This window comes from Balaenoptera ricei, chromosome X, assembly GCF_028023285.1.
Source record: "Balaenoptera ricei isolate mBalRic1 chromosome X, mBalRic1.hap2, whole genome shotgun sequence".
NCBI lineage: Eukaryota > Metazoa > Chordata > Mammalia > Artiodactyla > Balaenopteridae > Balaenoptera > Balaenoptera ricei.
In genome coordinates, this window is record NC_082660.1 from 15,636,836 (window position 1) to 15,663,188 (window position 26,353).

General features: G+C 38.3%; 1 protein-coding gene and 1 pseudogene across 2 annotated transcripts in view; both read left to right on the forward strand.

The window, feature by feature from the left end:
* Positions 1-26,353, forward strand: part of CDKL5 (cyclin dependent kinase like 5) — a 188,626-nt gene that overhangs the window by 115,582 nt on the left and 46,691 nt on the right. For both annotated transcript variants that reach the window (XM_059910711.1, XM_059910712.1), the window contains exons 4-7: positions 1,519-1,564; positions 11,632-11,768; positions 22,886-23,006; positions 24,898-24,957. In XM_059910711.1, coding sequence (XP_059766694.1) covers positions 1,519-1,564; positions 11,632-11,768; positions 22,886-23,006; positions 24,898-24,957 — 364 coding nt within the window. The remainder of the gene's footprint in view (positions 1-1,518; positions 1,565-11,631; positions 11,769-22,885; positions 23,007-24,897; positions 24,958-26,353) is intronic.
* LOC132357507 (dynein light chain roadblock-type 1-like) lies at positions 17,422-17,849 on the forward strand (annotated as a pseudogene).

Here is a 26,353-nt window from a genome sequence, read left to right on the forward strand (position 1 = left end):
GTGTCAGTGCATTAAGAGAGAGTAGCATACCTAGCAGAGTTACCTGGTACTACCTCTACTAATATTCTAGGTGATCTTCCTCCACATCACTTTGACTTTGCAGTTATTCCTTCTCAATAATGAAACAGTTACAATATCAGAAAGTACCTGGGTGGCTGAGTTTAAGTCAGAAGGTCTGCTGATGTACAAATAAATTGTATCCCCAAAGCTCTCTGTACTCTACAATTCTGTTCCTCCCTTAAAAACAAAAACATAATAACCTTAATAAGAATCTTTTTCCTCCATAGCCTATAGCACTTTCAGATAATTTTCCCCCTGTAACACCAATATGAAAGCTGGTATTTTCTTCTTTTTTCAACGGGCAGGTGAGAAACAGGGTTTGATTTACAGATATAGTTACAACTCAGAGTTTGTCTTTCAGCATAATGACTGAAATGGTAGCTTTTTTAAAACTTCTTTTTCCCCCCCTACTTATTTGATTCTCTTTGCTTTTGTAAGGAATCTAGGAGAAAAGCATATATTTTTAATAAGTTAATGATTTTGTACCCTGTTGGTTATTGCCTCGTATTGTGTCTGTTTTTCAAGTCTTTGTTTTGATGCAGGGACAAAGTTTTATAAAAGATTTGCTCTTACAGATCTGAAAGTATACCCACTTAGAGTAAAAAAGAACAGGCCTGAATCATTCAGAAGACCTTTTTATATGACATGTTGGCTTTGAAGAATCTATATATTATTTTACCAAAAGCTTTTTTATTCCTTTTATAGACTAGAATATCTTACATGAATTATTTAGCCTAGTTATACTTAATCTTTAGCATTTTCATTTCCTTCCCAGCCCTTATTTTCTTGTCTTCCAGCCAAAAAAGACCAGAAAAAAGGATTTGTGATGTTTTCAGTTTAAAATAGGGTTCTTCTCACCAACTACTTCTGCTAGTTCAGGAGAGCTAAATAAATGCAGGGGAAAGTTGGCGATTGGTATTTGGTGGCAAATGTTTATCCCATTTTGGATATGAAATGCCTATCAATGGGGAAGAGCTGGTGAACAACTAGATAGGTTTGTTAGGAAGAGGTAAGTGAAGGGAGGAGACTTGGAAGAGGTATTCTGCTACCAGCAACTACCAAGTATTATAGAAGCCTTTCCTCTGGTCTTAGAAACCCAATTAAATGTGTCCCTGGGTTTCAGATGGCAGTATAGATGCCAGTCTATTGTCAGCCATCCTGGCCCTTTTGCGTAGTCTCAAGACATTGACACTGCTGGTTCATCCATATTCTATTGCCAAATCTGTTCTTCGTCCCCCAGCCCCTCCACCTTCTCCTTTTCCTTCCCTGACAATGCCTGCAGGGTAGTAAGAAAGAGAATTTTGGAACTGAGAAATGAGGGACTGGGGAAGAGGAGGATTTATTTTTTATTCTCTGGGTTCTTGCTACTCTGTTTCAGAATGTACCCCCAGACAGTTGGGATTCCCAGTTTGAAAAACACTGGAGAATGACTTTTCTTCTGCCTCTTTTCCTTTGCAGGAAACGCATGAAATTGTGGCAATCAAGAAATTCAAGGACAGTGAAGGTATATATATACTTTTTCTTTTTATATTTAGTTTTTGTGAATAGAATATGGAAGAGATAAAATCTAGCTGATTAGACTCTGTTCCTCAGATTTTACGGTCTCAATCTCAGTAAATATATCTTAATTATCATCATGCTTTGCTTTGAAACATTTAGTTCCTCCCGTGTGAATCTTTTCAAATCTCATGATATCAGAAAATTCATCTTGTGTTTTAAGGGACAGTCAACACTGGAAATCTTGCTTCAAATGCTGGATAGAAAACATGCTATTTACACTGTTTCTAAATACTAACAGTTTAAAATGATAAAACTTACTTGAAGTAAATACTTCCTGGGTTCACACAAGTAGCAAGTGTTACGTTAAAGGCTTCAATATTGGTTACTGCGATCTCTGCTTCCTAGTTAGCTAGAAATATAAAGGTAAGTGGTATGTAAACAGTACAGAGGGAATGGTTTTATATTTAGAATAACTTATTGGGAAAATAAAAGCTTTTCAAGAAGAAATACCATACTTGGAGGCTTTGGTCACACATCCAGACCATTTCAAATGGAGTATTAAAATTACCCTATCCTGGACAAGAAAGTTTAAAATAAAGGATTAACAACAACAACAACAAAAATAGTGCACCAAAAAAAAAGTAATGTACAAAAGAAAAAATAAATAAAGCATTTCATTAGGCCATTAGGTTTTAAATCCAGACTCTTGGCCATCCAAATACAGCCAAGTAGAAAAACTGACCACAAAGACACACATGGCCTTTAAGAAGCTCTAGGCAGCATTTTTTCAATTTTTTTTTTTGACAGAGATCCGACAGCAGAAGTATTTTTTACCTCCTACACAGTATCCTCATACATAATGTCATATATATAACTGAAGCAAAAGTTTCACAGAATTATTTATTTTATTAATGTGAGATTCTCCATTTTCTGTTCTTTCTTGCTCATATAAATTCATATAAGTGCCTATTTTGGCATGAAATACGTTGATGTCACCACTAATGAGTCACAACCTGCCATTTGAAAACAAGTGCTGCAGGAGTAAGAGGCCCCACCATAGCATCAACCTTCATATCTAATTGGAAGTGTGACAATAGGCATTCATAGCCTACCTTCATCAGCACACAGTGACTGTGCTGTAAGACACCAGCCTCTGTATTTGTGAAGTTTCATCACCCCTACCTTAGAGACTTAGCAAACATTAAATAACAAAAGGGCCTCGCTAACAACTCCTGGGGTAGATGCAGTAGTATTTGATGTAACCCAGCTCTGATGTGCTGGTTATGTGGAGCACAAGCACGTCAGCCAGGAATTTTAGCATTGGCTTGGCAGCCTTAAGGAGAAGGCAACAAAAAAATACTTTAGCTTGTTCTTTAAAAACAAAAACCAAAAAAGCCCTGCTTCCAATCATGTACCTGTAGTCTAGTGGGAAGCAATAGCCCCAGGCCAACCCCCTAGGAGACCATTGGAAATAAGCTCTTTGAGCAGTGGCTTTGGGCTAATCGCAGGTGGCCAGGAGACAAATGGTGATCTACTAAAAAGAGTGGTTGCAACAGTAGATCAAAGCATAACCTTTGCCTGTATATAAAGACTTCTGGCTGTGCATTCATCTTGTAAGGCACATTGTCAACCATCAGCTACCACCAAAAATAATAATTGTCATCAAATTTTTGAAAAGTAGTGCAATCTAGGCCATGTATGTCATTGCTGTTTTTAAGAAAACTAAATACCCAATTCTTCACAACCTCTATCCTATGAATACCAGTTCTTAGCTTCAATTAAACAATATATTAGTCCCTGAATTACAGTACCTTCAGATTGGCAATCAGTAGTGTATCTGTTAAAATTCATTGAGCACTGGGGACTTCCCTGGCTGTCCAGCAGTTAAGACTCCGCACTTCCACTGCAGGGGGCTCGGGTTCGATCCCTGATCAGGGGAACTAAGATCCCACATGCCGTGTGGCGCGGCCAAAAAAAAAAAAAGAAAAGAAAAATTCATTGAGCACTGAGCCAGGTGCTATAAGAACAGTGAAGGTAAATCAGGTCCGGATACTTTCAAGAAACTTCTGACCTATTAACAGAATTAAGACCTGTAAATAAAAAGCAGTAAAACGGAGTAGAAAGCAGTCAGTGCCTGAATGACTTTGTATAATTTTGAGGTGAGAGAGATTGTTTCTTGCTCTGGCATCCCAGGGGTGTATGGATAGTCTAAACATTATAGGAAACATTTGATCAGTTTTTATTTCACTGAGCTGACAAAACATGAATCCACTCTGCCCTCATTTCTGCTGGGCCATCATCAGTTGCCATACCTCACAGGCATGCAGCCGCATCACCCACCCACTTTGCAGATGGACAGCTTTGTAAGTGCGCCTATACATACTTCCAGAGGGACACTTCCTAAATATTTCAGCAATAGAATCTAAAAACATATCCAATTATTCATAACTTTTTAGTTCCAAGCCTATTCTAGGCACACTTTCCTATTGTTTCCAGTTCCCCTGGGAGATCTCACACAATCTTTTCTGTCTTTACTCTTTTCCTCCCGCCAGAGTAGTATCATGCTTAATGGAAAGTAAGGGAAAATGTGTGGTAAACACCCTTTTGGAGTGTGAAGTGTACATAGATAGTCTAGTATAGGTGAGGATGTCCATTCAACCCCTATGTAAACCCCTTAATTCTGTATCAGTTTATCATCTTAAATTTTAGTCAGGCTAATTATAATAAAAAATACAGTTTCATGATAATATTGCCCTTATTGTCATATAGCTCTCATGAATTTCTTTTATTAGGTACTCTGAATATATTCTTTTGATATTTTGGTAGTGACTTTTCCAAATCCAATGTTTAAAAATCTTCGTGAAGGTAATGAAATAATCCTGTGAAAGCATTGTTAAACTGAAATAGGATCTGAAATTGGTCTGACCCACGTTCAAGCTAATCAAGTATTCTTATGCTGATTATATCAAGGAATATTTTATGAGTATATATTACCTCCTGTTAGCTTTAAAAGATTATGATAATGTCCTGTTTTCTTGTTAAATTCATATGTATGCACAAATTTGCATGAAACATTTTTAAAACAACATTTTAAGGTAGACCACTATTTAGTTCAAGAAGTCCTTATTATCCCAGGACAATAGATTACTATTTAAAATGGAAACCAAAATTTCATAGTAAATAAAAAGTTAGATTGGGAGTTTAAGTTGAAAAAATGAAACTAAAATTATAAAAATAAGTTTATCTTACAGTTAACACAATTTAGATTATAATAGCAACTATGTACTGTTTCTTAGAAAAAAGAATCAATTGTTATCTTTTGGCAGGGTGGGGCAATTTTTACAGTAAAATTGTAGGCTAGGTCAGTGAATGACTTCCACAATAAAAAGGTCATTAAAAATATACAAAAGGCTTTGTCACTCTTCTCTTGGTTTTTGTATGTTCCTGTTTTTTTGTCTTCATCCTTGTTCATTTTTTATTCTCCAGTTGTTAGCTGATATAACACCATCAGATCATTTATAAGTGTGTGCCTGTGATATTCCCTGAAAGACTTTGACACACTGGTGGGAATCAACACCTGTTAAAAGGAAGGAATGTTTGAGTGATGACAGTTTTATTTGAGATCACTTCATTTGTTAATATTTTCTTGTTTTGATGATTTTGCTTCTTTATACATCATCACAAATGTGGAGTCTCAGATAGATAATGAATTCTTAATGATATCCTGAATGATAGTATTATAAATTTGTCTATTAATGTAAATTCCCACATAGAAACATTAACTAATAAATACCTAACCGACCAGAAGTCTCCATAGAATTTTTTTTTAATTAATTAATTAATTTATTTATGGCTGTGTTGGGTCTTTGTTGCTGCGCGCAGGCTTTCTCTAGTTGCAGCGAGGGGGGGCTAATCTTCGTTGCGGTGCGCGGGCTTCTCATTGCAGTGGCTTCTCTTGTTGTGGAGCACGGGCTCTAGGCACATGGGCTTCAGTAGTTGTGGCTCGTGAGCTCTAGAGCGCAGGCTCAGTAGTGGTGGGGTACGGGGCTTAGTTGCTCCGCAGCATGTGGGATCTTCCCAGACCGGGGATCAAACCCGTGTCCCCTGCATTGGCAGGCGGATTCTTAACCAGTGTGCCACCAGGGAAGTCCCCTCCATAGAATTAATTCTGCTCAGTACATATTTGGATTTTTCTGAGAAGAGAAAAATGACCACAGACCAAAAAGATACTAGAGATTATTTAGTTAAAAGGTACTTTTCAGACTATGTATAATAATAAAGTTAGCCTAATCCTCCTACCTTTCCTATAATTCCTATCTTGCACAATGAGATTTGATGTTCAGATGATAATCTTCTATCACTATTGGATCATCATTTTCACGTACACACATGTGCCAGTGTCTACGGTCCTCAATTTTTTAAATAATCCAAGAGCACTGATATAGATTAGATAGCTTTGGACCAGCAAGAATAAAAACATTGTTTAACCTTTAATTGAAGAAGCCCTGTGGTCTAAAATTTATATTTGACAAACATTTGGATCTTCTGATGTGACAACACCTTCTGTTTATTTGAACTTTTCAGTCCTTCCTGAATGTATGGGTGATGGGGTGAGGAGGGATCCTCCCCACTTGTCACTGGGCCTCCGTACATGGCAAGGAGGCTGACTCTCAGGGAGCTGTGTGGTAATCCATGGTTAACATGGAATTTAGGTTGTGTCTTTGCTTTTATATCAAATAAAATTGCTTGCATTTCATATTCTGCTGCTGCTTATGTTTCTGTAGATAAATATTTTCCCTTGGAATGGACATCTTTGTTCTTAATCATGACAAAATGTTTAATTGATCATCTGTTCTTTGCTCCAGTTTATTTCATCCTTATTTTTACCCAGACACTAGACAGCTCTATCCTGATCTTGGGATCAGGGGAACTCCAGTCTCTTATTTTGTATATTTGTAGAAAACAAGGGTTTATAATCTTTAAATTCAAGAACCGGATTTCTCTGTAAGAGAGGCTTTGAGACAAACTTTCCAAACCTTGGTTAAATAGAGAAATCAATTAACTAAGCTTGAGCATTCTGGCTAGTCATGATTTCACCACACTTCTTTTTAATGACCAAAATGGATCTCTTTCAAACTTCAGGGATTCTTCTAAGATTTGGTGAACATTTTGCACCTTTCATGGTTTAATACATTTCCATTGTGCTTTACCTGGCCTTCATCTCTGAAGATTTAAGTTTTCTCGTCATTTTTGGTATATATGACAGCAGCACCACCATTCAAAACCCCCTGGCCATGTTACTTGCCTCCTGTTGATGTTCCTTCTTCAGTCAGGGCAACCAGACTCAAAAATGGCACCCTTATGGTTTTGTGCAAGGATGGCTTGACTTTTCCCCACTTTGTACCTGTTTAAAGGTCCATTACGGGGGGCCTCTTTGGCTATACAAAAATGTCAGGTTTGTGATTTCATAAAGTAGGTTATAGTTATTTCTGGATTTCTTTTCTAAGCCCACAGTTCTTTAAAAATAGTTTTACAGAAGAGTTTCTGCTCATCTTTAGATTTTTCTCTTTTCGTCACTTACTTATCTTTGCATTTCTTTTGCTCCTGTGATCTTTATTCTTAAAAATTGTTTTCTTTTACTTTGAATCTCCCTTCTTGCTTTTTAGGTGTGTTAACTTGCAGCCTTACTGGCAAGCTTAGAAATAGGTTAGTTTTTGTTTTTTTAAACTTAATGTCCTTCTTCTACCATGCCATTTAGTCATCACTCAATAGAATTTATATAACTTTGTCATAATTGCTGCCTGTACTAAGCTAAACACCCTCCATGGTAATTGATGACCAGGTCCATCAGCATGCACATAAGCAGGAATCACATGGTGGGACCTTCAGCATCATCTAGTAGAACCCTAACTCTAGTTTACAGCTGAGGAACCACAGCTAGTATGTGATTAACTGAGACTAAGACACAGACCCCAGGATCTTCATTGAGTTTTTCTTCCGCCCACACCATGCTGCTTTGCCACATAGTTAAGCAGAAGCAGAGTCTAGACTTGGGTGTTCCGACTTGGGTGTTCCGACTCACTCTCCAAAGCTCGCTCACTGCCTTACACCAAGGCGCCTCCGTCCCTGTGTTCTACTCGGTGTGACATTCCCTTCACTTACCCTGAGAAAGTTATTCTTTGTAGACTTGGTTTCTTCATTTGTGAACTGGAGGAGCCTAGCCTAAATAAAAAGCCATGAGATTATTTCAACTGAAAGGCAGGGGTGTTTGTGCCCTCTTTAGTGGGCTGTGCTTCCACCTTTAAAAAACTGGCTCACTCAGCAGCTTTGCTACTTTCTGAACCTCTGAGGAGAGAAGCATTTGTAAGTGGAATGTTCATTCCTTTTCCCAATCATCTGATCATTTAGTGCCACAATTTTCATTATAAAGTACAGGGGGTAGGCCAGGAACCTTAAAAGTACTCAGAGGAACAAAATGATAGGACTCCCAAATAATGAAGAGTGTGCATTTTGCTTGCACTTAGGGAATTAATAACTCCACTTTCTACCTGTTCCCATTCATTACAATCTTAGTGCCGAAGTGCTTACCTCAACTTTTAATAACTTTGACTGACATAAATTAGAGGAGACTTCATTTCCTAAACAAGATGACTGCTCAAATGAAGTGGTTTTGGCTCTGCATGCTAAGTGATTTTGTGAGCTTCTTTTTGAAGATTTGTTTCCCTTTTCTCTCTAGCCATTGTTTAGCAAAGTCAGTATAGATTCGAATGATATAAATATATATAACAAAGTACCAAAATTCAGTGAGGTTTAGGCTCATAATCAATGAGATTTTAATGAAGAGAAATCATGGATTATTAGATTTGGAAAAGGCCATGGGACTTTTTAGGGTACATGTGTGGGTGCAGAGGAGTGCCCATTTAGTTATTTTATGAATGAAAAGTTAAATGGCTTGCCCAAAGTCACATGTTACAGTGTTATCTGGTTAAAAGGGTCCAAAATCTAGGTCTCCCAGATCCTACTCCAACGTTCCTTCTACGATAGCCATTCTGCTTTGGCCATTCAGCTTTATCTGTTAGCAAGGTGAAACTGCCACAAGTTGCTAATGATACAAAGCTCCCTTTTTTCAGTGCCAAGAATTCGCCAAGCTTTTGATTAGAAGAGGTATTCCAACTTTATTTACCTTTGACTTTGTTGCACCATTTATTTGTAACCAGCTCCAGCATAGCTTAGGGATGTTCTAATGACCGAATATATATGTGTTCTTGACTCTTGGTGCAGTCGGTTTTCTGGAGCCTCCATTTTTTATAATCACATATTGTAGAAGACTTACCGGGGCAGAGGTGAATAGGGGAAAATAAATTCAGTTTGTCTTAACTGTCTGAAAAGCTGCCTTTCAAAGTTCTGGAGAGAGAAGATTGAAAGCAGTGTCCTCAAAACTGAGAGGGCAAAGTGCCTATTGTTTGCTATCACATTGCTGCTTCCCATGTTTTAAGGGAATAAGAGCTAGCCACATATGGGCAAGGATTTCCTCATGGCACCAGTGAAGGCATTCGTGTAGGAAGTATTTATTGATCCCCTCTGTGCCGGGTCCAGTCCTCGGTGGTTGGGTGCGTGTTGTTGAACAGCAAGCAGAACTTAGACCTGTCCTCCTAGAGCTCTCGGATTAGCATGGAGATGGAGGCTTGCTTTGGTTTAGTGATCAAGTGACACTTAAACTGCAGCCTGAAGGAGGCAGCCCTGTAAAGAGTCTGGTAGTATAATGAGAGTTCTCGGCAGAGGGAACAAGCTCAAAGGCCCCAAGTTTGAAAAATAAAGTTTGGGGCTATTTTGGGAACCGAAAGACTAACGTGAGGGAGGGAGAGAAGGGCATGAGATGGGGATGGAAATGCAGACAAGGATCAGGTCATGAGTAGTATAGTTGTCTCTTGCTGAATTACTTCCTTATTAGAAGTAATTTTATTTGCTTCGTATTGAGATCTGTGTGGCAGATCTTAGAGACAGGTGGATTTTAGTTTGATTACCCTAACCTTGGGAGTAACTCAGATGGGACAGCAGAGAAGCAGGTTAACCTTCTTCATAAGACTGAAGACTTTTAGCTTCCCTAGGCTTTAGCAGTTCTGACAGTTACAAAATACTACTTCTCTGGTGCAGCCCCAATTTGCAGAACAGCTGGACATTTATCCCCCCCACAAGCCTCTCAGCCACTTCAGGAAGTCCCCTAGTCATGTCACGCACGTTGCCCCTACTGCCAGGTGGCCCCCCTGTTTCATGCTCTGACATGGGCCCTGTGAGTACCCAGTTCCCAGTTGACCCCCTTGATGTGGGCTATGCTACTGTCAGCCTTTGCTACTGCTGCTTCCTGCCTTCTGATAGGCAGTATCTCTCTCCTTTCCTAATCTGTGCTCCAGCATTCTCCAACAGCTTTCTTGAAGTAGGGAGAATATTTCCCTGGTGTAACCATTTCGCAAAGGAGTGTTGACTTTGTTTTCTGTTTGTTACAGATATTCTGGGGCTACTGCCAAGCCCATGGTTTTGTTATAGTCTCTTTTCTTTAAACTCAGTTTGAATGGGGGTTAGGGGAATTCCCTGGCGGTCCAGTAGTTAGGACTTGGCGCTTTCACTGCCGGGCCGGGTTCAATCCCTGGTCTGGGAACTAAGATCCTGCACTGTGAGGTACGACCATAATCTGAGAAGTACTCCTGGTATTGCATTTAGGATCTCCCCTCCCCCTTTGGCCCCATTTAGGTTCTTTTCTCTTGTGTATCTTGCTTAGGAAACATATCTTCCTTGAAGGCATCTTCATCTTTCTCGTCCCTGTCCCCAAACTATTTTCTACCTTCCCAGACATGCCTGAACTTGAGGGTTACACAGCTTAGACTTTCAAGCTAGGATTCTGACCATTACCCAAAACCTTGGGGCCAAATGTATTCTAGAATTCATAACTTTTAGATTTTAGAATGGAAATATGGCATGTCACTTTAGCATCCTGTAATCAGGTATTATTTCTAAAGCACAACATATGAATATTCATACTAAGTAGGATAAACAAAGACTGTCAGTGGTCTCGTATTAGTTCAGGATTTGCCTCTAAAGAGATTTGCCTTAAAGTTAGAAAAAGTATTCAATTTTTAGACTGATTTTTTTTTTTTTTTTGGTTTTTGGAATGCAGATAAGGGATTATGAACCTGTATCCTTCCTTGTATATACATATGTAAACATGACTGTTAGAATTTCCTGGCTAAATCTAAAGCTATTATAAAAACTCCTTTAACATGAAATATTGCCTTCCCTGCTCCCCTGCCAATTGATCCATTAGAGTTAATGTGACTTCTGTCCTTCCTCTGTGTCTGTGGGGGTTATCATGAGTGGAGTTGATGATACGAAAGGGTGTATTGGTTCAGCATAAGTTCTCCATCCCAGTACAGCTACACATCCTGGGATGGACAGACGGACGTGCCACAGGAGGACAGCAGGAACATGCAGCAGCCGCTATTCAAAGAGAAGATCAGACACCCTTAGAGTTCCCTGCAACTTGACTGTGACCTGCATTGTGCATGCCTGGCATATGACCTCTGCTTACAGAGGTGACTCACATGCAGCCTGGGGAATAAAATGCTCTTTTAAGACAAAGCTTCAGGCCAAACTTTAAAACATCAACTGCTACAGATGTTGCACAAAGGCTCCTCTGCACACTGATGTGGTTAATTCCTTTTTACCCTTTTAAACTCCTTCTTCCTCAGTATGTAGTGTTAGAGTTAAAATGACAGTGGATTTATATGTCGTATCTATAAGTCTGTTTTACATAAACACTTTGCAATAAGCAGTATAAGAAAATACAAGCAGAAAATTAGGTTCATGCTGGTCAAGTAAGCCTTTTCTTCTTTAAGTTTCTTATTCTTGATCCTTTCAACAAGAAAATGTGATATTGAATATTCCATCCTTGGACTTCTTATGCAGAAGTACTCAAAGTGGAAAGTGAAATTGGTATGTTTTCAATATTCTTAGAATTTTTTGAATAGTGGTTTGAAAGCTTTAATTTTACTCTATTCACCATTGTTTACATTCTAGAAAATGAAGAAGTCAAGGAAACGACTTTACGAGAGCTTAAAATGCTTCGTACTCTCAAGCAGGAAAACATTGTGGAGTTAAAGGAAGCCTTTCGTCGGAGGGGGAAATTGTACTTGGTGTTTGAGTATGTTGAAAAAGTAAGTCACTAACTGACGCAATAGAGATTTGCCTCATTCTTTTATTTAGGGCTGTTTCTGATACTATTAAAGAAAGTATTATTATCTAGTATGACTTGTCATTGTGCTCATAATCTGACTTTAAAAATGACAGTAGTACCCATAATCATTAGAAGTCCTGAAAATATATTGAAGGATATTGTACAATTTAACTGTAGAGAGATAAATTTAAACAATGTATTGGTTTGACTTCTGAAGTCTTAGACTCTATCTTCAACAAGTAATTTTTAGACTTGGTTTATTTTAATTAAACCTAAGCAAGGCCTCTGAGGGAGAGGCACGTAAATTGACAGTGATGACAGGCATAGGATGGGTGTCTGAATCAGACCTACAGTGGCTAATGAGCGGGCTCATGAAGCAGCCTTTTGTGAATTGCCAGTGCCGTGGCTTTATCTCAGGGAAGAAGATGTGCCAGGAGCCATAAGGTAAAGCTTGAGGAGGTAGATGTGACCACAAGTAAGGAATTAGAAGCATGGGAGAAAAGAAGAAAAGCACACATTGTTCGAGTTGTCTCTGTAATTGCTTCAATTTTTTTTTTTAATTGTTAACTCTTAGTGACAGTTTTAATCATATGACCTAAGGGCAAATGTCCGATACAGTAAACAATATTGTGTGCCTATGAATTTCTTGGACAGCAGCTGACTTATCACAGTTGGTTATTGTCAAGAACTAAGTGCCTTAACAAGAGTAGAATAAACTGGAGTCAGACAGAACTTTTACAGGTTTCCTTCGTGAGTAAAGGTGGCTCCTGCTGATTTCCTGTTATTATCTAAAGAAGATTAAGACTGGAGAGGTTTATCTTTGCTTTAGTCAATTCCCAGGTGCTTTTTATGTCATAAATGACAGAGTAGCACCACCAGCATCATCATTACGAAATGGAAAGCAGTGTTGCCAAGACGGCTGACCGGTAATGTGGCTTTTTAATTAATTCAACCTTTACAAGTTATTTTTCTAATTAATATGTATATAGTGATTTCATTACAAGCAAAACTTGAAAAAATATTACAAGGCTCTTTGTTGTTTTAAAACACTGTTTTATGTTTCTTTTCAAAAATCTGTTTAAAGGCTTCCTTTCCTGTGTCAATTTAGGTGTTTTCCTAAGGGGCATTTCCCACCAAAATAAAACTGAAGTTTGATATTTAAAAAAAAGTTATAAAAAAAGGATTGCTGTAAAATCAGATGCTTACTTTTTAGTTGTCAAAAATAATCATGCAGTTTGCAGTTTTCACTGCCAAATAATAAAATTCTGACAGATCTATTTCAGTTATCTTTTTTATTTCTGTTCTACTCATGGTGATTGTTCACGGTTAATAACAATTTCATATGAACAAATGGAGAAATTACCTCTGTGTATCAGACACTATGTAATGTCTCCAATCTCTGCTGGTAAGTGGCAGAGCTGCTACCAGAACTCCAGTCCTCTGACCTGCGAGCCTGGGATTCTTGTGCTGGCCTTATGGTTTTTCAGTGGAAGGTGACCATCACCCTCCCATCAGTGGCGGTGCCTAACGATTGACAATGAGTCTCAAGAGGGCAAGGAGAAAGATACTCTTAGGGGTAGGGGGTTGTAACAGAGACGCAGGATTACAGTGGCTTAAACAAAATAGAAGTTTCTCTCTCAGGTACAAATACAAAGGTAGGCGGGTATGGTAACTCTGCTCCACAGCCATAGGAGACCCAGGTTGCTTCTGCCTTTCTGCTCTACCACCCCTGAAATGTGGCCCTTGTCCTCAAGGTCAAGATGGAGCTCCAGCTATCACATCCCATTGGCCAGGACTTAGTTGTGTGGCCACACTAGCTGCAAGGCACAAAGAAAATGTACTCTTCATTCTGGACACTGAGGCATCCACTTACAAGTTGTATTACTCTAGTAAGGGAAGAATGGATATTGGGGGACATTCCTCTCTATAACTCAGGAATTTAGAGTTGAATATGAAATGAGACATACAATTTATGTTCTTTATTACAAAGCCCTCTTATTCCTCCTGTGCATTTGGGACCTCCTGTGCATTTGTTAATTGAAAAAGACAATTTGAGTGGAGAATCACTAAAAAATGATGCATATATACTTTAAACATTTTGTTTTAACTTAAAACATATCAATATACATTCACTTTCCACTCTCTTTAGAGGCAGGGTCAAGGCCTTTTGAGTATTGATCTTCTGGTTGGAGTTCTGATGGGTTTTCTTACATACATCCTACCCATAATGTATCAATGATATCCTGTGTCAGCTTCTTTAAAGTGAAGTGAAAACTTAAAAACATTGCAAAGGAATGGCAAGTAAACAGTTTATTGCAATATATTATTGTGCATGTTGGGATGGAGGAAAGCAGAAAGAGCTGAGGAAGCAGGGGCAGGACTATTTCGCTGAGAATCTTTGAGAGTAGCATAGGATAAGGGTACAAAAATGTGCGCTTCAGAGATGACTGGCCTGAGTTTAAGCCAAACTCCATTATTTACCAGCTGTGTGATCCTGGCACTGTCCTTGGCTTCTCTCCATGACGATTCCTGACTCGTGGCCCTGGCAATCTTGGGAAAACATCATCCAGTTTCTTGGATCCAGATCCTTGGGCCTCCCTTTCCCCAGCACCACCCCCACCCAGCCTGGACGCATTGACCCAACCGTTTCCTAGGACACGCCCTCCCCACCTCCTTTGGACCTTCGCCCTGTCCTGGACCAGGAGTCAGCCTCAATCCCCATCAGCTTCCAAGGTCTGACCCAGGCCTCTACTACCCTGAAGCAGGCTAACCTGACACATAGCCGTGTGGCTGACAGGGTCTTGGTGCTGCGGCCGGGTGTCAAGCCTGAGCTCTGAGGTGGGAGAGCCGAGTTCAGGACATTGGACCACCAGAGACCTCCTGGCCCCACATAGTATCAATCAGCAAGAGCTCTCCCAGAGATCTCTGTCTCAACAATAAGACCCAGCTCCACTCAACGACCAGCAAGCTCCAGTGCTGGACACCCCATGCCAAACAACTAGCAAGACAGGAACACAACCCCACCCATTAGCAGAGAGGCTGCCTAAAATCATAATAAGTTCACAGACACCCCAAAACACACCACCAGGCACGGCCCTGCCCACCAGAAAGACAAGATCCAGCCTCATCCACCAGAACATAGGCACCAGTTCCCTCCATCAGGAAGCCTATACAACCCACTGAATCAACCTTACCCACTGGGGGCAGACACCGAAAACAATGGGAACTACGAACCTGCAGACGGTGAGAAGGATACCCCAAACACAGTAAGTTAAGCAAAATTAGAAGGCAGATGAAGGAGCAAGGTAAAAACCCACCAGACCAAACAAATGAAGAGGAAATAGGCAGTCTACCTGAAAAAGAATTCAGAGTAATGATAGTAAAGGTGATCCAAAATCTGGGAAATAGAATGGAGAAAATACAAGAAACGTTTAACAAGGACCTAGAAAAACTAAAGACCAAACAAACGATGATGAACAACACAATAAATGAAATTTAAAATTCTCTAGAAGGAATCAATAGCAGAATAACTGAGGCAGAAGAACGGATAAGTGACCTGGAAGATAAAATAGTGGAAATAACTACCTCACAGCAGAATGAAGAAAAAAGAATGAAAAGAATTGGGGACAGTCTCAGAGACCTGTGGGACAACATTAAACGCACCAACATTCGAATTATAGGGGTCCCAGCAGAAGAAGAGAAAAAGAAAGGGACTGAGAAAATATTTGAAGAGATTATAGTTGAAAACGTCCCTAATATGGGAAAGGAAATAGTTAATCAAGTCCAGGAAGCACAGAGAGTCCCATACAGGATAAATCCAAGGAGAAACACGCCAAAACACATATTAATCAAACTATCAATAATTAAATACAAAGAAAAAATATTAAAAGCAGCAAGGGAAAAGCAACAAATAACATCCAAGGGAATCTCCATAAGGCTAAAAGCTGATCTTTCAGTGGAGACTGTGCAAGCCAGAAGGGAGGGGCAGGACATATTTAAAATGATGAAAGGGAAAAACCTACAACCAAGATTACTCTGCCCAGCAAGGATCTCATTCAGATTCGAGAGAGAAATTAAAACCTCTACAGACAAGCAAAAGCTGAGAGAATTCAGCACCACCAAACCAGCTTTACAACAAATGCTAAAGGAACTTCTCTAGGCAGGAAACACAAGAGAAGGAAAAGACCTACAATAACAAACCCCAAACAATTAAGAAAATGGTAATAGGAATGTACATGTCGATAATTACCTTAAGTGTAAATGGATTAAATGCTCCCACCAAAAGACATAGACTGGCTGAATGGATACAAAAACAAGACCCATATATATGCAGTCAACAAGAGACCCACTTCAGACCTAGGGACACATACAGACTGAAAGTGAGGGGATGGAAAAAGATATTCCATGCAAATGGAAATCAAAAGAAAGCTGGAGTAGCAATTCTCATATCAGAAAAAATAGATTTTAAAATAAAGACTATTACAAGAGACAAAGAAGGACACTACATAATGATCAAGGGGTCAATCCAAGAAAAAGATATAACAATTGTAAATATTTATGCACCCAACATAGGAGCACCTCAATACATAAGGCAAATGCTAACAGCCATAAAAGGGGAAATCGAAAGTACACAGTCATAGTAGGGGACTTTAACACCCCACTTTCACCAGTGGACAGATCATCCAAAATGAAAATAAATAAGGAAACACAAGCTTTAAATGAAGTATTAAACAGGATGGACTTAATTGATACTTATAGGACATTCCATCCAAAAACAACAGAGCACACATTCTTCTCAAGTGCTCATGGAACATTCTCCAGGATAGATCATATCTTGGGTCACAAATCAAACCTTGGTAAATTTAAGAAAATTAAAATCTTATCAAGTATCTTTTCCGACCACAGTGCTATGAGACTAGATACCAGTTACAGGAAAAAAACTGTAAAAAATACAAACACATGGAGGCTAAGCAATATGCTACTAAATAACAAAGAGATCACTGAAGAAATCAAAGAGGAGATCAAAAAATACCTAGAAACAAATGACAATGAAAACACGACGACCCAAAACCTGTGGGATGCAGCAAAAGCAGTTCTAAGAGGGAAGTTTATAGCAATACAAGCCTACCTCAAGAAACAAGAAAAATCTCAAATAAACAACCTAACCTTATACCTAAAGCAATCAGAGAAGGAAGAACAAAAAAACCCCAAAGTTAGCAGAAGGAAAGAAATCATAAAGATCAGATCAGAAATAAATGAAAAAGAAATGAAGGAAACGATCGCAAAGATCAATAAAACTAAAAGCTGGTTCTTTGAGAAGATAAACAACGTTGATAAACCATTAGCCGGACTCATCAAGAAAAAAAGGGAGAAGACTCAAATCAACAGAATTAGAGATGAAAAAGGAGAAGTAACAACTGACACTGCAGAAATACAAAGGATCATGAGAGATTACTACAAGCAACTATATGCCAATAAAATGGACAACCTGGGAGAAATGGACAATTTCTTAGAAAAGTACAACCTTCCGAGACTGAACCAGGAAGAAATAGAAAATATGAACAGACCAATCACAAGCACTGAAATTGAAACTGTGATTAAAAATCTTCCAACAGGGACTGAGCTGAGGGCTGGTGACGCGGAGCTACCAGATCGGTCCGAGATGGCAGAGGTGGAGGAGACACTGAAGCAAATTCAGAGCCAGAAGGGCGTGCAGGGAATCATCGTGGTGAACACAGAAGGCATTCCCATCAGGAGCACCATGGACAAGCCCAACACCACACCGTACGCCAACCTCATGCACAACTTCATCTAGAAGGCCCGGAGCACCGTGCGTGAAATTGACCCCCAGAATGACCTCACCTTCCTTCGAATTTGCTCCAAGAAAAATAAAATTAATGTTGCACCAGATAAAGACTATTTCCTGATTGTGATTGAGAACCAACCAAATAAGCCGCTCTCTTGGCTCCCTGCGTCATTCCTTAATTTAATGCCCCTCAAGAATAATAGCGTTAATCATGTCAACTGACTGGCATATGGAAGTCACCTTAGAGCCCTCTCAGACCAATCTGGCTGCAGCTCCACCTACCCCACCAAAGTCATCCCTCTGCTGGCCAGTCGCACCTGATTTTCCAGGAGGAAAATCACATCCAGGTTTATGGAGCAAGAGATTGTGAGAAACCCACACACCCTGTTTCCTTCTGACTTTGAGTTCACTTTGTTGCCCTTGGAAAAGGCTGTTTTTCTTTAACTAAAAATAACCAAAACGCTTAAAAAAAAAAATCTTCCAACAAACAAAAGCCCAGGAACAGATGGCTTCACAGGCGAATTCTATCAAACATTGAGAGAAGAGCTAACACCTAACCTTCTGAAACTCTTCCAAAATATAGCAGAGAGAGGAACACTCCCAAACTCATTCTACGAGGCCGCCATCACCCTGATAACAAAACCAGACAAAGATGTCACAAAAAAAGAAAACTACAGACCAATATCACTGATGAACATAGATGCAAAAATCCTCAACTAAATATTAGCAAACAGAATCCAACAGCACATTAAAAGGATCATACACCATGATCAAGTGGGGTTTATCCCAGGAATGCAAGGATTGTTCAATATATGAAATCAATCAATGTGATACACCATACTAACAAATTGAAGGATAAAAACCATATGATAATCTCATTAGATGCAGAAAAACCTTTCAACAAAATTCAACACTCATTTATGATAAAAAACTCTCTAGAAAGTAGGCACAGAGGGAACTTACCTCAACATAATAAAGGCCATATATGACAAACCCACAGCCAACATCGTTCTCAATGGTGAAAAACTGAAACCATTTCCTCTAAGATCAGGAACAAGACAAGGTTGCCCACTCTCACCACTATTATTCAACATAGTTTTGGAAGTTTTAGCCACAGCAATCAGAGAAGAAAAAGAAATCCAAATCGGAAAAGAAGAAGTAAAACTGTCACTGCAGATGACATGATACTATACACAGAGAATCCTAAAGATGCTACCAGAAAACTACTAGAATTAATCAATGAATTTGGTAAAGTAGCAGGATACAAAATGAATGCATAGAAATCTCTTGCATTCCTATACACTAATGTTGAAAAATCTGAAAGAGAAATTAAGGAAACACTCCCATTTACCATTGCAACAAAAAGAATAAAATACCCAGGAACAAACCTACCTAAAGAGACAGAAGACCTGTATGCAGAAAACTATAAGACACTGATGAAAGAAATTAAAGATGATACAAACATCTGGAGATCTCTCCATCCAACAGATGGAGAGATATACCATGTTCTTGGATTGTAAGAATCAACATTGTGAAAATGACTATACTACCCAATGCAATCCCTATCAAACTACCAATGGCACTTTTCACAGAACTGGAACAAAAAATTTCACAATTTTTATAGAAACACAAAAGACCCCGAATAGACAAAGCAATCTTGAGAAAGAAAAGACTATACTATAAAGCTACAGTAGGGTTTCCCTGGTGGTGCAGTGGTTAGGAATCTGCCTGCCAATGCAGGGGACACGGGTTCGAGCCCTGGTCTGGGAAGATCCCACATGCCACGGAGCAACTAAGCCCATGAGCCACAAATACTGAGCCTGTGTGTCTGGAGCCTGTGCTCTGCAATGGGAGAGGCCGTAACAGTGAGAGGCCCGTACACCCCGATGACGAGTGGCCCCCGCTCGCCACAACTGGAGAAAGCCCTCGCACAGAAACGAAGACCCAACACGCCAAAAATAAATAAATTAATTAATTAAGAAAAAAAAAAGCTACAGTAATCAAGACAGTATGGTACTGGCACAAAAACAGAAATATAGATCAATGAAACAGGATAGAAAGCCAGAGATAAACCCACGCACATATGGTCACCTTATCTTTCATAAAGGAGGCAAGAATATACAGTGGAGAAAAGACAGCTTCTTCAATAAGTGGTGCTGGGAAAACTGGACAGCTACATGTAGAAGAATGAAACTAGAACACTCCCTAACACCATCCACAAAAATAAACTCAAAATGGATTAAAGACCTAAATGTAAGGCCAGACACTATAGAACTCTTAGAGGAAAACATAGGCAGAACACTCTATGACGTAAATCACAGCAAGATCCTTTTTGACCCAGCTCCTAGAGGAATGGGAATAAAAACAAAAATAAACAAATGGGACCTAATGAAACTTAAAAGCTTTTGCACAGCAAAGGAAACCATAAACAAGATGAAAAGACAACCCTCAGAATGGGAGAAAATAGTTGCAAACGAAGCAACTGACAAAGGATTAATCTCCAAAATATACAAGCAGCTCATGCAGCTCAATATCAAAAAAACAAACAACCCAATCCAAAAATGGTCAGAAGACCTAAATAGACATTTCTCCAAAGAAGATATACAGATTGCCAACAAACACATGAAAAGCTGCTCAACATCACTAATCATTAGAGAAATGCAAATCAAAACTACAATGAGGTATCACCTCACACCGGTCAGAAAGGCCATCATCAAAAAATCTACAAAGAATAAGTGCTGGAGAGGGTGTGGAGAAAAGGGAACCCTCTTGCACTGTTGGTGGGAATGTAAATTGATGCAGCCACTATGGAGAACAGTATGGAGGTTCCTTAAAAAACTAAAAATAGAACTACCATACAACCCAGCAATCCCACTACTGGGCATATACCCTGAGAAAACCATAATTCAAAGAGTCATGGACCACAATGTTCATTGCAGCAGTATTTACAATAGCCGGGACATGGAAGCAGCCTAAGTGTCCATTGACAGATGAAGGGATAAAGAAGATGTGGTAACATATATACAATGGAATATTACTCAGCCATAAAGAGAAACGAAATTGAGTTATTTGTAGTGAGGTGGATGGACCTAGAGTCTGTCATACAGAGTGAAGTAAGTCAGAAAGAGAAAAACAAATACCGTATGCTAACACATATATATGGAATCTAAAAAAAAGAAAAAAAAGGTTCTGATGAACCAAGGGGCAGGACACGAATAAAGACACAGACGTAGAGAATGGACTTGAGGACACGGGGAGGGGGAAGGGTAAGCTGGGACGAAGTGAGAGAGTGGCATGGACATATATACACTACCAAATTAAAAATAGATAGCTAGTGGGAAGCAGCCGCATAGCACAGGGAGATCAGCTCGGTGCTTTGTGACCACCTAGAGGGGTGGGATAGGGAGGGTGGGAGGGAGACGCAAGAGGGAGGAGATATGGGGATATATGTATACGTATAGCTGATTCACTTTGTTATTATAGCAGAAACTAACACACCATTGGAAAGCAATTATACTCCAATAAAGATGTTAAAAAACAAAAAAACATTGCAAAGTAGTTTCAGTGAAGAATCCGTACCACACCACCGTCCCTTGCCAGTGTTTTATAGTTGTTGCACTCACAATCGATTAGATAGCATTATGAGTGGTAGCTTTCCTGTATTACGTCTTTTCAAAGTATTAAACTTCGTTTTCTTGTAAACAGCAAACCTCTTTTTTAAAAACATTATTTCATTGGTTTATATGATATTGAATTATATTAAAATAACAAGTGCATCTGTTATAAATACATATGGGAGTATTATAAAAAACTGATTGTTTATATGAATACAACTTGACTGGTGGGAACCACATTGTAAAGTTGTAGTAGAGCAGCAACTTTTTGGTCTTAGGACTCCATTTACAGTCTTAACATTATTGGGAACCCTAAGAGCTTTGTATTTATGTGAGTTTTATCTATTAATATTTATCATATTAGAAGTCAAAACTGAGCAATATAAAAATATTTATTAATTCATTTAAAAATAATAATAGACCCATTACATGTTAACATAAATGCCTGTGTATCAGTCATTCTTTCAAGTAAAAATGGTGTACCTGAAGAAAAATGACTAGTTCAGTTTATAACTCTGTTACCCAAGTGCTTTTCCCCATGACAGCTGTCGTATTTTGATATGCAGCAGAAGTGCTTTATGTGTATTCCTCATTTTATCATGTAGATTCCTAAAAAGACATGTACTCAAGAACTGAAATTTAATAAAAGTAATAATTTTTACTGCTTCATTAAAGACATCCTTTACTAAAATTGGCCTTTTTCTTTTTTTTTTTTTTTTTTAACTGTAACGTGGTGGCATTGAAAAATCCAATGCCTTGATTCATGCTAAGGTGCCACCAGTTTACCCATCATTGCTTTGTGCCATCAGTGTAAATACCAACACAGTGAAAAAGGCAAATTACTGAGTGCTGTCATGACTATAGTTTTGATTTCATGGGTCCTCTGAGACCCCCCTCCTCCGAGATCCACAGATCACACTTTGAGAACTGCTGTCCTAGATGGTCATCTACAAACAATAAGCTCTAATCATGCTGTAGACCTTAGTCTTATGCTTTACAGAGGGAATGGAGAATATTTAGTTAATCTGGAAATTCAGCAGAAATTGGTTAAGTGGAATTTCTACTTAAAAAATGTGCATGAGTTTTAGAATGGTCTCTGACTCCAGACTAAGATTTTTGAATATCGGTTTGTTTGGAGTCTGTGAATTTTTATTTCAACAGTATTTTGTAGCCTGTTTAAATATTTGTTCTGATTATATTGATCACTGCTAACCTTAGGGATCATTTAAGAATATTTTCCAGGTCTCTCAGAAATATTTCAAGGCTTGATTTTATTTCAAAGTTCTGTTGGAGATGCACAGTGCACTATGTTAAAATGACTGTTTCCCCTCTCTTCTATACATTACAGTGTCTTTTCTCTACTTTATGTTGTTTTTCCCTCGAAATTAGGCTAAAATGATGCCTGATAGGTTTTAGGGAAAGTGAAAAGTGCACAGGGTTATTATTTGAGATAGCATTGGGGAGTAGTAAAAATGGAATTTCTCTTAAAAGAGAACCTTGATTTAATACAGTATGCTGCTTCACGAGAAAGCTCGTAGATGGAAAGCAAAACAATTTTAAAAATATGCATGCTGTGTATTAGATGAATTATCGTCCAAGGTGCTTTTTTAAATTGTTAATACATGATTTATGTGCCACCTAATTTTGGAGATCAATGGCTCTCTATTTAATTTTTAGAATATGCTTGAATTGCTGGAAGAAATGCCAAATGGAGTTCCACCTGAAAAAGTAAAAAGTTATATCTATCAGCTAATCAAAGCTATTCACTGGTGCCATAAGAATGATATTGTTCATCGAGGTAAGTATGGAATTTTTGAAATGGAAAATATTAAAATATCAAAGTTAACAAAATATTTCACACAGGCACTGACATTCCATTTAAATTAAATACATTTTGAAAGTATAGGATATGAAACATTGTTTGGGCTCCAAGTCTCCTTTTGTACCACCAAAAGGATGGACTGCACATTTATTTGGATATTATGGTGAGATCTCTGTGTTCGTAAAACCAGATCCGCTTTCAACAGCAGAAGCACCTAGTGATAAAACGAACTCAACAAATGCAAACTTTGAAGCTTACTTGCGGGGGGGAACTACCCTCTCCATTGCCTTTTGGTCCTGCAGGTAGACCAGGTAATGTGAAACAAGCCAGAATCAGGCTTTAGAGGTGGTGCTAAGTCACTGGCCCCCATTGACAGTCACTTCTCGTTTCCTCTTAGACCAAGATCTCTAGTATGTACCTTTACCTCCTGATTTTCCCTACCTGTTCATGAAAAGTGCCCATTGTTTGCAGGTTGTAGGCATGATCAACCTTGCATAAAGGCCATGATTATACTTCCATAAACTGTTCTATTTTGTCCTTTATTGCCATGAAGTGCGTGGTTTATAGCAGTAAAAGGGAAATTACTTGCTCAGCAAGATCTTTAATCTATACCATTTATCTTTTCCTGGTAATCTCTTGCATTCAAGGGACACAAATTGATACAATAATGAAGCTAAAAGATGTTTGTCAGAAAATGTTGCAGTATCCACTTCTTATCTTTGAATTATCAGACAAATGAATACTACATTTTAATTTATCTAAACAGGCACACAAGGATATCACTTTAAAAATAGCCTCACTTTAAGAATAGCTTAAAGGTCATGTGAAGAATGTCAACTCCTATTATTTCTGGAAAGAGACAGTTTGTATTTCTCTTGCATTTGACTTTCATAGCAGTTACATTATGAAGGTTGTTGGCAGCATGGAGAGATGTCTTGGTCACCTGGACATCTAGTGTCTAGGGTAATGATTCTAATAACAGTCTCTACTACAGTTTGAGGCTATTAAGAAACCGATTTAGCTGCATTTCCATAGTGATACTGTGATTTGGTTAAGTGTATAGTGAATTAATGGTTGTGAATTAATTCAGAAACCATGATTCTGAAATCTACAGATCTCACTCCTACCTCTTCCCTTTCTCCATTTTCACTTCTACCATATAATATAGATGATGGGTACTCTAAAAATAGAATTGTGAGATGCCTCCAAAGGGAGGGAATTAAACTGCATTTTCTATGTATTTCTACTCCTTAACTCCCACCACATCTTCAAAAGATCCATGGAAAAAATGAGAAATCTTATCTTGACTCATCCATCATAGCTTCAGCACTAGACATTTATGATAGTGAACCACATCATAGAAAACCTAAAGAGATATATAAATATAGAAATTATACAGAAAATCATAACGAACAATGTATCTTATTTGTATTTTTTTCTCCAGTAAATATAATGCTACCTACTTACTCTCATATGTGTTTTTAAAGTATCTTCTGGGTGTAAACATTTTATAGTCTATCTCCAAAAATTTGTATTATTAGTATTTTATAAAGTAAAAATAGTTCCTTAAAATGTGGTAGCCTAGATTTAATCATTCTTGAATTCCTTTCAGAGATCCAATTAATGCCTTTAAGATTTAAGGGGAAAAATATTTTTGAAATGGTGGTCTGCATGTTTTTCAAAAAGAAATTAATTGGAACTTTTGTGTACCAGCATAAAATGTGTTACTCTGCTTTTCACTGGCACAGTTTTCTATTCATATTACTCTGGATATTTCTAATTAGGTGCCATTACAGTGCTCTAACAGTGTCAGTCAGCAGTACATGGAACATTTTTTAATAATTGTTTTTTAATCTTGATACTCCAGATATAAAACCAGAAAATCTCTTAATCAGCCACAATGATGTTTTGAAACTGTGTGACTTTGGTAAGTTAAAAAGAAATTGAGCCCTGTAAGTACAGAATTAATTTAATATAACACTTAGGTAGCTTTTACAGGTGTATTAAAAGTATTTTTTATCTTTTGACTTAAATTAGCAAATGAACATTCTATTGGGTTGTATATTAAAAAAAGGATTTTGGGAAGAGTTCTACTCTCTCTTTGCATAGTTTTGTCTACTATTTTAAAAAATTCATCGTGCAGTATTTGTTTAATGAGAATTCAAAGCAAATACATGCATGTGCCTATATTTATAAGCCCAGTACTTAATGACCTCAGAGAAAGAATTTTCCAGAAAATACCACTATGGCCTTCTGGCTTGAGTAGGATAAAAAAATTTTTAATATTTTAAATATTGATAGAAATTGTTTCAGGCATAATCATAAACACTGAAAATAAAACTATGTAAATACATATGTATTGTATATATGCAATAGTTATATATCTGTAAGGTTAAAAGACATTTTTAGAATGATTCCATTTATTCCCTTTAAATGTTCAATGGGGGACTTCCCTGGTGGTCCAGTGGTTAAGAATCCTTCCAATGCAGGGGATGCAGGTTCGATTCCTGGTCAGGGAACTAAGATGCCACATGCCATGGGGCAACTAAGCCCACGCACCACAGCTACTGCGCTCACGTGCCTCAAATAGAGAGCCCGCGTGCCGCAAACTACAGAGCCCACACACTCTGGAGCCCGCACGCTGCAACTAGAGAAGAGAAAACCTACACGCCACAACTAGAGAGGAGCCCACGTGCCGCAACAAAGAGCCTGCGTGCTGCAAGGAAGAGCCTGCGTGCTGCAACTAAGACCCGATGCAGCCAAAAAAATAAAAATAAATTAATTAAAAAAAAATACTGCAAAGAAGAGCCCTGCTGTACCTAAACATCTTAACAAGTACTTAGGAGCTGAAATTTGTCAAGCAAGTTATAAATAAAAAAGATGCATATAGAATGGTTAATAATTGGAAAAAAGTATCCTTCGTCTAGCATCATTTCTTAAAGAAAAGACAGCTTTAAACGGTCAGGAAGTTCCACATGACGGCTCCACATGTGGCGTTCTGTGCCCTGCACATCCTCACCAAGAACCTCCTGATTGTTTTCCCTCCCAGAGTGTGTAGCTGCTTTGTCTGGCTTGAAGAATCCCACTAAAAAATATGAATATTTCTTCCAAATATGTCTTATAAAGAAGTGTTGATTAACTGAAGTTAGGGGGTTTGTCTTTGCTGTGGTTATTTTTATTTTTTTACTGTTCCACTTTAAGAAACACTATTTTCTATTTATTGAAACTGACATACACCTTAACTTTTACCTTTAATTTTAATATTCTGGTTCTCTGTAACTATTTACAGTGAACCTATATTGCTTTTGGTGAGTTAGATGGGT